General features: G+C 36.9%; 1 protein-coding gene across 1 annotated transcript in view; it reads left to right on the top strand.

The window, feature by feature from the left end:
* Window positions 1–14,093, top strand: part of BRIP1 (BRCA1 interacting DNA helicase 1) — a 207,443-nt gene that overhangs the window by 68,452 nt on the left and 124,898 nt on the right. Inside the window, 3 exon segments of the mRNA XM_007464912.1 lie at window positions 2,636–2,857; window positions 4,955–5,154; window positions 11,376–11,508. Of these exon segments, the coding sequence (XP_007464974.1) occupies window positions 2,636–2,857; window positions 4,955–5,154; window positions 11,376–11,508 (555 nt within the window).

Below are 14,093 nucleotides of genomic sequence, written 5' to 3'. Positions count from 1 at the left end.
TGTAGGGAAGTTGACATGGCATGAAGGGTAGAAAAGAGTAGTAGAGATTAGACAAAGTAAGTGAAAATAATATAAAAATGAAGCAAATAAAGAAGGTTAGGTGAGCCCTTTCTTCCTAATTTTAATTTTTAATACCTTGGAGGACCAATAAGCAGCATGGCTTTAGAATTAGCAGTCCTCAGCTGATCATGCCTTGTCCTTGGATTTGCTGACATTCTTTTATAGGTTATGACCTTTTTTTTTTTTAACATCTTTATTGGGGTATAATTGCTTTACAGTGGTGTGTTAGTTTCTGCTTTATAACAAAGTGAATCAGTTATACATATACATATGTTCCCATATCTCTTCCCTCTTGCGTCTCCCTCCCTCCCACCTTCCCTATTACCCCTCCAGGCGGTCACAAAGCACCGAGCCGATATCCCTGTGCCATGCGGCTGCTTCCCACTAGCTATCTACCTTACGTTTGTTAGAGGTTATGACCTTTTTATGATTTACTCCATTTCTAGCAATGTCTAGATATTTTTGTGTATGTAATGATGTATGAATGTTTTAAAAACATAGATTTGCCTTTTGTATAGTTCATAGATAAAAATACACACACACACACACACACACACACACACACACACACACATGTACATATTTCCCCACTGGTTAAGGACAGCAAAGTGGGAAAGATAAATAATGGATTTCAAAATCACATTTAATTTTTTTTGTTATATAAAATTAATGAATTAAAATGGCTCATTATTTCACCACTTAGTCCCAAATGACAATTGAAAAAGAAAAGTAACTAATACATGGTTAGAGACTCAAAATTACAGAAAGGCATTAAATGAAAAGATCTCTCTTTCCAGTTCTTTCCATCCCCTTAAGGGAACTACTGTAAGGTTTTATGTGTATTCTTCTAAAACATTTAAAATATGTATTTTCTATAATGTATGTGTATAGATTATTTTTAAAGCTTAAACCCATCAGCACATAGACAAATCTAACTTATTTTTTAAGGGCTATATCTTTTGTTTGAATTTTTGCCACAATTTATTTAACATATCCCCTGTGGGTAGACGTTTGGTTTATTTCCAATTTGGGGGGGCTATTAAACAGTGCAGTATATATATCTTTAAATGGTGAAATTTTATTTGGTAGTTACTGACAAATTTCCAGTGCACTTCTAATAGAAGTAGAAGTTTATACTTCTAATTTTATACATCTTTTAATAGGATATGCCACACCTTTGCTAGGACTGGATTTTATCAAACATCTTATTTTTTGATTGGTGTATGTTAATAAAATTTTTTTACTTCTAATAATAGAATGGCAAAGGACATTAGTAAATAGTACATGAAAGAAGGTATGCAACTTACTGTTGAAACTTTTTAGAATGTTCATACAATGTAATGTTAAACCTTGCTAGGAAGTGTGAAAAATACAAATCAAAACAACAGTCTTCTATTTTTACCTTTAAAATAGGCAAAGATAAGAAAAGATAATAATGTTGATAAAGGTGTGGAAAAAGCATAATGTAAAATGCTGTACATTTTCTGGAGAATAATTTGGTGATATGGTTTTCAAGAAACTTAAAAATATTTTTACTCTGATCCTATAATGCCATTTCTAAAACTGTATACTAAGAAAATATTTAGAAATGAGCATAAAAATTCTTATTGCAGATTATTTATAAAGCAAAAATTGAGAACAGTCTAAATGTCTAGTAATAAACTGGTTCATCAACTGTGGCACATTAATCCAGTGTACATATATAGGCAACAATGAAAAGAAACTTGGTGATATGAAAAAATATTTCTGATAGGATTTTTAATAAAATAGGCTAAGAGAAAAAAGGAGATCCCAGTTTTGTAAAAAAAATATTTAGCGGCTAGATTGTTAATAATCCTCAGTGCCTGGGGAAAATTTGCTTTGTTCTCATTATTTTAAAATTGGGTCGCATTATAGAGATATATCCACAAGTATATATGTATAGAAGAAATGTGAAATGAAATACATCAAAATCTTGATAGTACATTCTTTGTATAATGGGATTTTAGGTAATTTAGGGCTTTTTGGTACTCTTGTATTTTCCATTTTTTTGTAGTGAATACTCTTTTTTCCCCTAGGACATTTCTCCTGCCCTCCTTCCCACTTTCCATTCTTCCTTTGTTTTTACTTATTTATATTTGATTAAGTAATACTGTCTCATGGCTCAAATTGAAAAGATACAAAAGTGTCTATAGAGAAAAATGTCTTTCAGTCCTGTTCCCAAGTCACTTGGCTCTCATCTTTGAAAGCAACTAGTGATACCATTGCTCTTGTGTATCCTTCCAGATCCTTCCAGAAATATTTTTGTCTAATACCACTTTAATCAGAACAAAGTCACAACAAACATACTTTTAAAAATACGTTTCTCAAGTTAATTTGGGATATTTCCAGCTATACTGATCTGGAGCTCTATCTGAGTTAACTAATATAGTTATTTAAAATGGTTGTATTATAGATGTGGTGTATGTACTCTGTCTCCTCTGTTAAATCTTTACTTTGTGGCTTTAGTGATGTTTCTAAAATTCTGAGGTGAACTTGTTTTATTTCTTCTGTTCTAGTATTGCTTCATATTTCAGCTATGCATTTTTGTTTTTAGGGAAAATCCTGCTATTTTTATCATGGTGTTCATAAAATTAGTGATCAACACATATTACAGACTCTCCAAGGGATGTGCAAGGCCTGGGATATAGAAGAATTCGTCAGCTTGGGGAAAAAACTAAAGGCATGTCCATATTACACAGCACGAGAACTAATGCAGGATGCTAACATAATATTTTGTCCCTACAACTATCTTCTAGATGCACAAATAAGGGAAAGTGTGAGTAGATATGTAAAAATTAAAAGAACTGTTTTCCTACTATTGGGATATAAGTGATGAATGTAAAGCTTTTAGATGTTTTAATGTCTTTTACTTTATTTTTTGCTTTATATTTAATTTATGGAAATGTGTAAACAGATTAGAGTATTGAAAACATATTCTAGGGGGTATTAAAAACTGAATTTTAGACATTGTCATTTTAATTTCCAAAGTAATAAGCACTTCTAAGGACCTAGTACTGAAATGGAATCATAACAGGGTTTTTCAACCTTGACGGTAATGACATTTTGGGCTGGATAATTCCTTGTTGTGGTGGGCTGTCTGTGCATTGTAGGATGTTTATTAGCATCTCTGGTTTTATCCACTAGGTGCCAGTGGTACCCTCACAGTTGTCATAATCAAAAATGTCTCCAGACATTGCCAAATATCCCCTGGGGTACAAAAAATTGCCCCCATTTTGGTCCCTTATATAGCGATCTCTTTATGAATAGAAAGAATTATTTTAAAACATTTATCTAAAGAATCTGTGTTTTGAAGAACTTACATTGGGAGAATATGCATACTATGCAAATTATGCTCTGTGAACTTTGAATAAGTGAATTTGGATACAGCATTTGTGTTTATCTGCCTGGTTCTTAGAGACATCCAGTTGTTACAGCATAAGACAAAAAGTGAATAACTTCATATATTCAGTTGTTATTCCTCTCTTTAGATCTGACTGTACAACTTTCATTAGCTTTCTATTTCTATAAGTTTAAAATGAATAGGCATTATGTTTAATACCCCTGCTATCCTTCCTCTTATTTGGCTGCCTTTCAGCTAGGGCTCTTTCCGTTGAGCAACGGTATATATCAATGCCAAGTCAGTCTTTTTTATAACATCTTTCCTCTGCTTAAAAATCTCTTATATCTCTCTTTGCTCATGGGATAAAGTCATATTTCTTAAGCTTACTCCCAAGATGATCAATAGTCTGACCTAAATCTGCCTTTTCAGCCTTCTCTGCTACAGACTCCCAACTTGAACTCTTCAAAAACTTACCTCAAGGTCCCCTGAGGATACCTTGTTCTTTCCTGTATCTCTGCTTTTGATTACACCTATATTGAATTGCCCTACTCTCTCTTTGTGTATCCAAATCCAAATCCTGCTCATCTTTTAAACCTCAGTATATTTCCTACTCTTTTACAGTTCTTTCTCAGCCATCTACAGCCCTCTGTATATTATTATTTCCTCAGAATAACTCAGTGGCAATTGCTTTGTGACATTTTGTATTAGTCAGGACTCTTTCAATTGCATTTGACACAAACCCAGCTTCAATAGAGCTTAAAAAATATACTTGACTATCGTGATGACTTTGTAATCAGGCAAGTTCTTCCCAGTAGGAACAAAGATAACCATAATCAGCTAGCTTTTTTCCAGCTAGGTAACCTGGAAAAAAGAATATGATTTCACATTAGTCACCCATAATTACTCTGATTGGCCTAGCTTGGATCTCATACCCATTCTTGAACCAGTCTCTGTGACCATAGACAGATGGAATACTTTATTTAATTGACAAGCTTGGGTTCTAAGTCTACCCACATTATGAGAGTGGTGATGTCCCTTGATTAACAGCTTAACAGTCCTACAGACATCACATGGGAGTTGGGGAAGAGCACTTCTCAAAAGGGTTGCAGAAGAGACTGAAATGAAATAGGTACATACTATATTGTATTAGTATTTTGAGAGTCTTTTGAATCTTGTGTTGTTATTTTAGTTTTAAAGGTTGTTTTTTTTTTTATTCTGCTTTTTATATTATGTTGGAGATCCCTTATACCCCTTTGTGTAACCAGCCATATGTTGATCCTGGCTCACTTAACACATATTATTTTGGTTGATAGGTTTACAAGTATTTTGAGAGTGATAAATGGAAAACTGTAATGCTGAGCTGATATTTGGTTGGCCTAAGTGCTTTAAAATTTTAAGACTGAGAATCAGTTGCTTATATAGCTGGACTTGTGATATTGGCCTATAGTGTGAATTTTTTAATGAAATATCTTGCCTATTGCTGTTAAATCCATTTTGCTGAATGTTTTACAGGAAAACTCTTTTATCTTATAGATGGATATCAATCTGAAAGAACAGGTTGTCATTTTAGATGAAGCTCATAACATTGAGGACTGTGCTCGGGAATCAGCAAGTTACAGTGTAACGGAAGTTCAGCTTCGGTTTGCTCGGGATGAACTAGATAGTATGGTTAACAGTAATATAAGGAAGAAAGACCATGAACCCCTACGAGCTGTGTGCTATAGCCTCATTAAGTAAGAACATTTGTCTTTCAGTGTCATTTTTGCTGCCTTTGTATTCAAAACATGTTTTATTGTGCCAAGTATTTTACAATTAGTAAACTTTGACCAGGCTACTTGGGAAATGGATTGTTGTTTGCCCATTAAAGGTAGAGATAGGCTAGTCCAAACTTTTGTCTCGTTCAAAAGAATATAGTGAACGTAACTGATTTTTAAAATTGATAATTGTGAATCTTATTCCTAATTTAGCAGGATAATTTAGTAGTCCCATAGGATGTGTGTAGGATATTGGGCTGAACATTAAATAAACATGGTTTTAATTAACATATTTTAAAATTCTGGACCATGGCTTTATTTTATCACTTTATCCTACAGTTTGAGTAGGATTCTGGTTTGATGAATTTCATTTAACCAAGATTTCAATACTGTAAAATAATAGATTTAGTATTTTATTTATTTATTTTTAAAATTATTTATTTATTTGGTTGTGTCAGGTCTTTGTTGTGGCACACGGGGTCTTCGTTGTGGAATATGGGATCTTTTCATTGCAGCACCTGGGCTCTTCTCTGGTTGCAGAGTGTGGGCTCTCTAGTTGTGGTGCACGGGCTCTAGAGTGCGCAAGCTCAGTAGTTGCGGCGCGTGGGCTTAGTTGCCCCACGGCATGTGGGATCTTAACTCGCTGACCAGGGATCCAACCCGTGTCCTCTGCTTCGGAAGGAGGATTCTTAACCACTGGACCACCAGTGAAGTCCTGATTTAGTATTTTATTGAAACTTACATTAGATAGTTTCCCTTTAATTAGACGTTACGTTGTTGATCTAGAATCTCTTTACCTTAGAAAAAAACCTTACCTGACACTACATCCCGTTCCATTTATTGCAGCACTTTTCTGTTCCCTTCACAGTATATTTTATTAAAAATTTGCATGTTTATACACCCACATGTTCGAACATAAGAGGTTTACAAATTTATATTGTAAAAACCTTTTTCCCACCCCATCTTCCATCTGCTTAATTTCTGTCTTCCTGAACAAGTTTATCATTTAGTTCATATTTATGCAAAAATGAGTCAATATAGATACTTGCTCTTATCCCTCCTTTTTACCCAAATGATGACATCTCTACATACACTTTTTTCTTCTCCATTTTAAACATAAAATATATTTTATTTTTGGGTCTTCCCAGGTGGCACAGTGGTTAAGAATCTGCCTGCCAATGTAGGGGATACAGGTTCAATCCCTGGTCCAGGAGAATCCCACATGCAACTAAGCCCATGCGCCACAACTATGGAGCCTGCGCTCTAGAGCCCACGAGCCACAATTAGTGAAGCCCGTGTGCCTAGAGCCCGTGCTCTGCAACAAGAGAAGCCACCGCAACAGGAAGCCCGCGCACCACACGAAGAGTAGCCCCCGCTCGCCACAACTAGAGAAAGCTCACGTGCTGAACCTGTGCGCCTCGAGCCCATGCTCCACAGCTAGAGAAGCCACCGCAATGAGAAGCCCGCGTGCCACAACAAAGACTAGCCCTGCTCGCCGCAACTAGAGAAAGCCCGTGTGCAGCAACGAAGACCCAATGCAGCCCCCCACCCCCCAAAAAATATATATATATATGTTTTATTTTTTAAAAGCCAATGTATTGAGGTATGATTGACATATATAAAACTATTAATATTTAATGTATAAAACTTGATGAGTTTGAGATAAGTATACATCTGTGAAACCATCACCATGGTTTTTAACAAAAATACTCATTGCCTCTAGAAGTTTCCTTCTGCCCTCTTTATTTATTATTATTTGTGATAAGAACACTTAATATAAGACATACCCTCTTAGCAAATTTTTAAGTATACAATACAGTATTGTTAACTGTAGGCATTGTACTTTATATGTACATTTTTCTGTATCTTGCCTTTTTTCACTTAACAATATATTTTGGAGATCTTTCCATATCAAGACCTAGAAAGCTTCTCAGTTTTAAAAAAATAGTTGCCTAGAATTCCATTGCATGGACGTACAGTGATTTATTTAACCAGCCTCTGATAGTAGATATTGAGGTTGTTTTACGGTCTTTTGCTATTACATTGCTGTAACAAATAGTTTCGAACATATGCCCTTTCATATGTCTGGGAGTATATCTATAGCAAAATTTTTAGAAGTGGGATTCTTGGGTCAAAGCATAGATCTACATGTAATTGTGATAGGTATTTTTAAAAGTTACACAGTAGATGGTTGAGTGGAAGACTAATTTATACTCTGACCAGCAATGTATGAGAATATGAAAGTTGTTTTTTTTTCTAACCTGATGGGTGAAAAGTATCCCAGTGTACTTTTCATTTACATTTCTCTCTTTTTTTAAAAAATGTATTTATTTATTTGGCTGTGCCAGGTCTTAGTTGTGGCACGTGGGATTTTTGCTGTGGCACATGGGATCTTTGCTGCAGCATGCGAGATCTTTAGTTGCAGCATTCAGGACCTAGTTCCCTGACCAGGGATCAAACCTGGGCCCCTGCATTGGGAGCACGGAGTCTTAACTGCTGGACCACCAGGGAAGTCCCTCATTTACATTTCTCTTAATGTGTGATTAAGCATTTTTAAGGGCCATATATATGTCCTTTTCTGTCAACTCTCTGTTGACATTTCTGTCCTTTTTTCTTTCTTGTTTTTATGGTTCTTTTTCTTATTGATTTGTAGATGTTCTTTGTAAATTGGCCCTTTGCTTGTGATAAGAGTTGCAAACATTTCCCCCTCCATTTTGCTATATGCTTGTGTCTTTCCTTGTGGTATTTTTGCCATGTAGAAGTTTGTCATTTCTATTTCACAGCATAATTTGTTGAAAGAGTTGTCTGTAGTTGCTGATTCTATTTTCTCACTTCCCATTCTTTCCTTATCCATCCCAGTAGTGTTGCTGTCTGCATAATTCTACTGAAACTGTTCTTATCGAGATCTCCAATGATCCAGAGATTGCTAAGTGCAAAGGTTATTTTTCTGTTATTTTACTTAGTCTTTCAGTATTGTTGGATACTGTTGACTACCACCTCTATGAAAAGTGTTTTTGTCTTATCTTCTGTCGAATAGTAGAAAATATGTATTCAATATATTGGTCTCTGTCCCCAGTTCCTGGCACGGAAGTCCTAAAACCTTTATAATTTCCTAAGTGATAAGAGCACTAAGCATTTTCTGTTCTACTATTTCATTTTTGGCCCCAGTTCCTGACAGAGCTCCTAAATCCCCTGGGATTTCCTGGATGACAGGTCTGTCTTTTATTCTAATGAGGTGATGGGTTTGTGGGCTCCTGGATGGGTCTGGTCACTAGAAAGACCAAGGCATGTTTAAAAGCTTGGAACTTTCAGCCCACCTCCCCTCTGGGAAGAGAAGAAGGGCTGGATATTGAGTTAATGTTCTATCATGTCTTTGTAATGAAGTCTTCATAAAAATACCAAAAGTACAGGATTCAGAGAGCTTCTGCATTGGTGAACACACCTATGTACTTGGAGAGGGGTGCACTTCACCTCCACAAGGACAGAAGCTTCTGTGCTTGGGACCCTTCCAGACCTCACCCTATTTATCTCTTCATCTGACTGTTAATCCTTTATTATATAATAAACCGGTATATGTTTTCCTGATTTCTGTGAGCTGTTCTAATAAATGCTCAAACTTGAGGAGAGGGTCATGGGAGCCTCTGGTTTATAGCTGCTTGGTCAGAAGCACAGATGACAACCTGGACTTTTACAACTGGCATCTGAGGTTGGGGGTGGGAGGGACAGTCTTGTGAGACTGAGTGCTTAACCAGTAGGGTCTGTGCTAACTCCAATTAGTGTCAAAATTGAATTGAATTATAGGACACCCGTCTGATGTCTCAGAGAATTGCCTGTGTGGGAAAAACCCCCACATATGTGTGGAGACCAGAGGTGTTAGAAGGGAAGTAGTGAGAGTAGAGCAGACACACAGGAATGTGTTTTCCTAGATGGCTTCCATGACATCTTCTGGTTTTCCTCCTCCTCACAGTTCGTTCTTTCTCAGTTGCTTTTGATAGTTCTTACTTTGTTTGATGTCTAAACGTTGAAGTACCTCAGGGCTTGGTCTTGGGACCTCATTTCTTTTCTAGTTCTGCACTCTCCTTAATTTACATAACCCTAAAGCAGTGCAAATGAGGCCTGAATCTGCGTCTGTCCCAACCTCTCCCTGGAATGCCATTTTCATATACCCAACTATACTTTCTATCTCTGTTTGGATATAAAATTTCAACTTTCCAAAACACTCCTTTCCTTCCCCTACCTACTCCCCGCTACCGCCCCTGTCTTCCTTGTCTAAGCAAATAGTACCAACCAGTTCCTCAAATCAAAAATCTAAGTGTTATCCTTGATTACTGCCTCACCTCATCCAATTCATCAGTAAGTTTTATAAATGCCACCTACACAATATATCCCAAATCCTTCAATCTCATACCTGTCATCCCTGAATCATCCCTCAACTAGAACAACTGTAACAGCCTCCTAATAGGTCTCTCCTTTCAACTAGAACAACTGTAACAGCCTCCTAATAGGTCTCTCCTTTCATTTTTATCTTTCTCCTATAATCCATTCTGGCTTATAAACTGGAATCATCTTTTAAACACTTAAAATAGATTCTCTCTCTCTTATTTAAAATTTTCTGTTTAAAATCTTCCCATTGCACTCTGAAGAGTATCCAGACTTCTTATCCTGGCCCAACATGATCCGATTGCTGCTTATCACTCTAACATTGCTCATACCATTATTCCTTTCTGCCCATTGTGGTCCAACTGCATTGGCTTTCTTTCGGGTCTTTAAATAAGCAAAATTTGTTAAATCACCTGAGGATCTTTGCACCAGGTATTCTTCTACTTGGAGTACTCTTTTTTCCCTGATCCTCCCATGACTGAATACTTTTTGTATTCAGTTAGAATACATGTCACCTCAAGAAGAGCTTCCTTGACGTTCAGATTAAAGTAGCAGTTAGATTACATTAATCCAGTTTATTTTCATTATATCACTGTCACTACCTGATATTGTCTTGTTCATGGAATTGTTTCTGAGTTTATTTCTGTCTCTCTTAGTAGAATCTAGTTTCCATGAGAATAAGGACCTTGCCTATTTTATTTACTGCTGTATTTCCACTAGCCAGTATAGTGTCTGGCATAATATAGGCATAAGCACTCACTGAATGTACAAATGTCTGTGTGTGTGTGTGTGTGTGTGTGTGCGCGCGTGTAAATGAATATATATTTTTTCTAGTAATTCTCTTTTTTGTGTTAATATTTAACACTATAATCTTTTTATTAGGCTTTTAAATTTTTATTTATTTATTTATTTATTTATTTTATTTTAGGCTGTGTTGGGTCTTCGTTGCTGCGCGCGGGCTTTCTCTAGTTGCGGCGAGCATGGGCTACTCTTGGTTGCAGTGCACTGGCTTCTCACTGAGGTGGCTTGTTGCAGAGCACGGGCTCTAGGCACACGGGCTTCAGTAATTGGGGCATGCAGGCCCAGTAGTTGTGGCTCATGGGCTCTAGAGCACAGGCTCAGTAGTTGTGGCATGCAGGCTTAGTTGACCCGCAGCATGTGGGACCTTCCCGGACCAGGGCTTGAACCCATGTCCCCTGCATGGGCAGGCGGATTCTTAACCACTGTGCCACCAGGGAAATCCCTATTAGGCTTATTTGTATTTCCTTTTATGTGCATTTGGGATAAGCTCCTGAGAGCTGACTGTCAATTGGAGAGACAGACAAGTAAAGCAGTGTGAATCCACAAAACACAAATGGGGAACCACATGCATCTTTCTCTTTTTTGAGTAAAAGCTTACTTTTTTAGCTGTATATTTATTTTGCAGTGTGAAACATGCATGTTATTAAAAATGTGTCTTGGTCTTCCCTGGTGGCGCAGTGGTTGAGAGTCCGCCTGCCGATGCAGGGGACGTGGGTTTGTGCCCCGGTACAGGAAGATCCCACATGCCGCGGAGTGGCTGGGCCCGTGAGCCATGGCTGCTGAGCCTGCGCATCCAGAGCCCGTGCTTTGCAACGGGAAAGGCCACAGCAGTGAGAGGCCCGTGCACCCCAAAAATAAATAAATAAATAAATAAATAAATAAATAAATAAAAAAAATGTGTCTTAATTAATCCACGTATATGTGCTCAGAGCTTCAGTGTATCACATTTCTCTTAGCTCTGTTGAAGTAGTGCACATAAGGATGATACTGGTTGATGGAATTGTTTTATTTTATTCCAGTTGGTTAGAAGCAAACTCTGAACATCTTGTGGAAAGGGGTTATGAATCATCCTGTAAAGTATGGAGTGGAAGTGAAATGCTGTTAAATTTACACAAAATGGGCATAACCACTGCTACTTTTCCCATTTTGCAGGTAAGTTTTTTTTTCTACCTGTGAAATTTATTTAGTGAATTAGAAATGACTTAATAGTGAATAGTTAATCCAGAGTAAAGAAAAAAAAAAGTAGCAAGTTAATTGTTTCAAAATTTTATTTTATTATGTAAGTTTGATAATCTTTAATTGATGGCATAAATTATGGATGAAAAAGTAGCATTATTAGTTTGAGGACTATATGGCTTAATTAGTACAGAATTAATTGCTTTGTTTAAAGCTAAAAGAAGTCAGTATTTTTAGGTTATAAATATTTTGTCAATTATAAAAGTTAAAAATTTGTAAAATAGGGGCTTCCCTGGTGGCGCAGTGGTTGAGAGTCCGCCTGCCGATGCAGGGGACGCGGGTTCGTGCCCCGGTCCGGGAAGATCCCACATGCCGCGGAGTGTCTGGGCCCGTGAGCCATGGCCGCTGAGCCTGCGTGTCTGGAGCCTGTGCTCCACAACGGGAGAGGCCACAACAGTGAGAGGCCCACGTACTGCAAAAAAAAAAAAAAAAAAAAAAATTTGTAAAATAAAAAAATAAGAAATTCATGTTTTATTCTCCTTAACTTAGAGGTTATAAACCTGGGTATATAGAGATTATGGGTGGGCTGTGGGATACTGTGAGCCTTATGAAATTGCATTCACAATTTTATGAGTATTTACTTTTGTACGGTTTTCTGGATAGAACCTTCATGACTTACATTATTCTCAAAGGAGTGTTTGTTTGGGGTTGTTTTTTTGTGTTTTATGCAGGTGAGAATGTTTTTACTTTCTCTTTTTGTTCTTATTTATTTGTATTCATTGACTTTACTTTTAAAGTGGTTGTTATAGGTTTATAGAAAAAGTGAGCAAAAAGGACAGAATTCTCATATACCACCACCCCCAACCACACACGTATTCACAGATACTATAGATTCTCTTATTATTAACATCTTGCAGTAGTAGTACATTTATTACAATTGAACCAATATTGGTTACATTATTTTTAACTAAAGTCCATAGTTTATGTTAGGGTACACTTTTTGTGTTGTACATACAGTTCTATGAGTTGTTATGAAAACATAAAGTCACGTATCTCCCGTTACAGTATCATACAGAATACTTTCATTGCCTTAAAAATCTTCTGTATTGCACTTATTCATCCCTTCAACACACTTTTTTTCCCCTGCTGACCCTCTGGCAACCACTGATTTTTTTTTTTTTCTGACTCCATAGTGTTGCCTTTTCCAGAATGTTATATAGTTGTAATCATACAGTATGTGGTCTTTTTAGACTGGCTTCTTCCACTTAACAGTATACATTTAAGTTTCCTCCATGTCTTTCTGGTTTGATAACTCATTCCTTTTTATTTCTGAACTATATTTATTGTATGTATGTACCACAGTTTGTTTATCCATTTACCTACTGAAAGACACATAGGTGGTTTCCAAGTTTCAGCAATTATGACTAAAGCTGCTATAAACATTTGTGTGCATGTGTTTGTATGGACGTACTTCCTGCCCATTTGGATAAATACTTCGGAGCACAATCGCTGGATTGTATGGTAAGACTATGTTTAGCTTGCAATAAACTGCTAAACTATCTTCCAAAGTGATTGTACCATTTTACATTCCCACAGGCAGTGAATAAGAGTTCCTGTTGTTCCACATCCTTGTCAACATTTGGTGGTGTCAGTATTTTGAATGTTAGTCATTCTAATAGACATGTAGTAGTATCTCGTTGTTTTAATTTACATTTCCCTAATGACATGATGTGGAGCATCTTTTCACATGCTTATTTTCCATCTACATATTTTATTTGGTGACGTATCTCTTCAGATATTTTGCCTACTTTTTAATTGAGTTGTTTGTTTTCTTATTGTTGAGTTGTTTTTTTTTTTTTTTGGCGGTATGCGGGCCTCTCACTGTTGTGGCCTCTCCCGTTGTGGAGCACAGGCTCCGGATGCGCAGGCTCAGTGGCCATGGCTCACGGGCCCAGCCGCTCTGTGGCATGTGGGATCTTCCCGGACCGGGGCACGAACCCGTGTCCCCTGCATTGGCAGGCAGACTCTCAACCACTGCACCACCAGAGAAGCCCATATTGTTGAGTTTTAAGAGTTCTTTGGGTATTTTGTATACGACACCTTCATCTGATATGTGTTTGCAAATATATTCTTCCAGCCTGTGGCTTGTTTTTTCATCCTATTAACGGAGTCTTTCATATAGCATAAGTTTTCAGTTTTAATAAAGTTCAAATTTTTTTCTTTGGATCCTGCTTTTGGTGTTGCAACTAAAAATTTATCACCAAACCCAAAGTCACCTAGATTTTCTCCTATCTTTTCTTCTACAAGTTTTATAGTTTTGTATTTTACGTTTCAGTCTGTGGTCCATTTTGAGTTAATTTTTGTGAAGGGTGTAAGTTCTGTGTCTAGATTCATTTCTTTGGATGTAGATGTTACTCTGTCACCATTGGTTGAAAAGACCATCCTTTCTCCATTGGATTATCTTTGCTCCTTTGACAAAAGATCAGTTGACTGTATTTGTGTTGGCCCATTTCTGGGCTCTCTATTCTTTTTTTTTTTTTTGCGGTATGTGGGCCTCTCAC

The sequence above is a fragment of the Lipotes vexillifer genome, unplaced genomic scaffold (genome assembly GCF_000442215.2).
Source record: "Lipotes vexillifer unplaced genomic scaffold, Lipotes_vexillifer_v1.1 scaffold788, whole genome shotgun sequence".
NCBI classification, from domain to species: Eukaryota; Metazoa; Chordata; class Mammalia; order Artiodactyla; family Lipotidae; genus Lipotes; species Lipotes vexillifer.
Note: the sequence above shows the minus strand (reverse complement) of the source record. Positions and strands in the feature narration are given on the sequence as shown.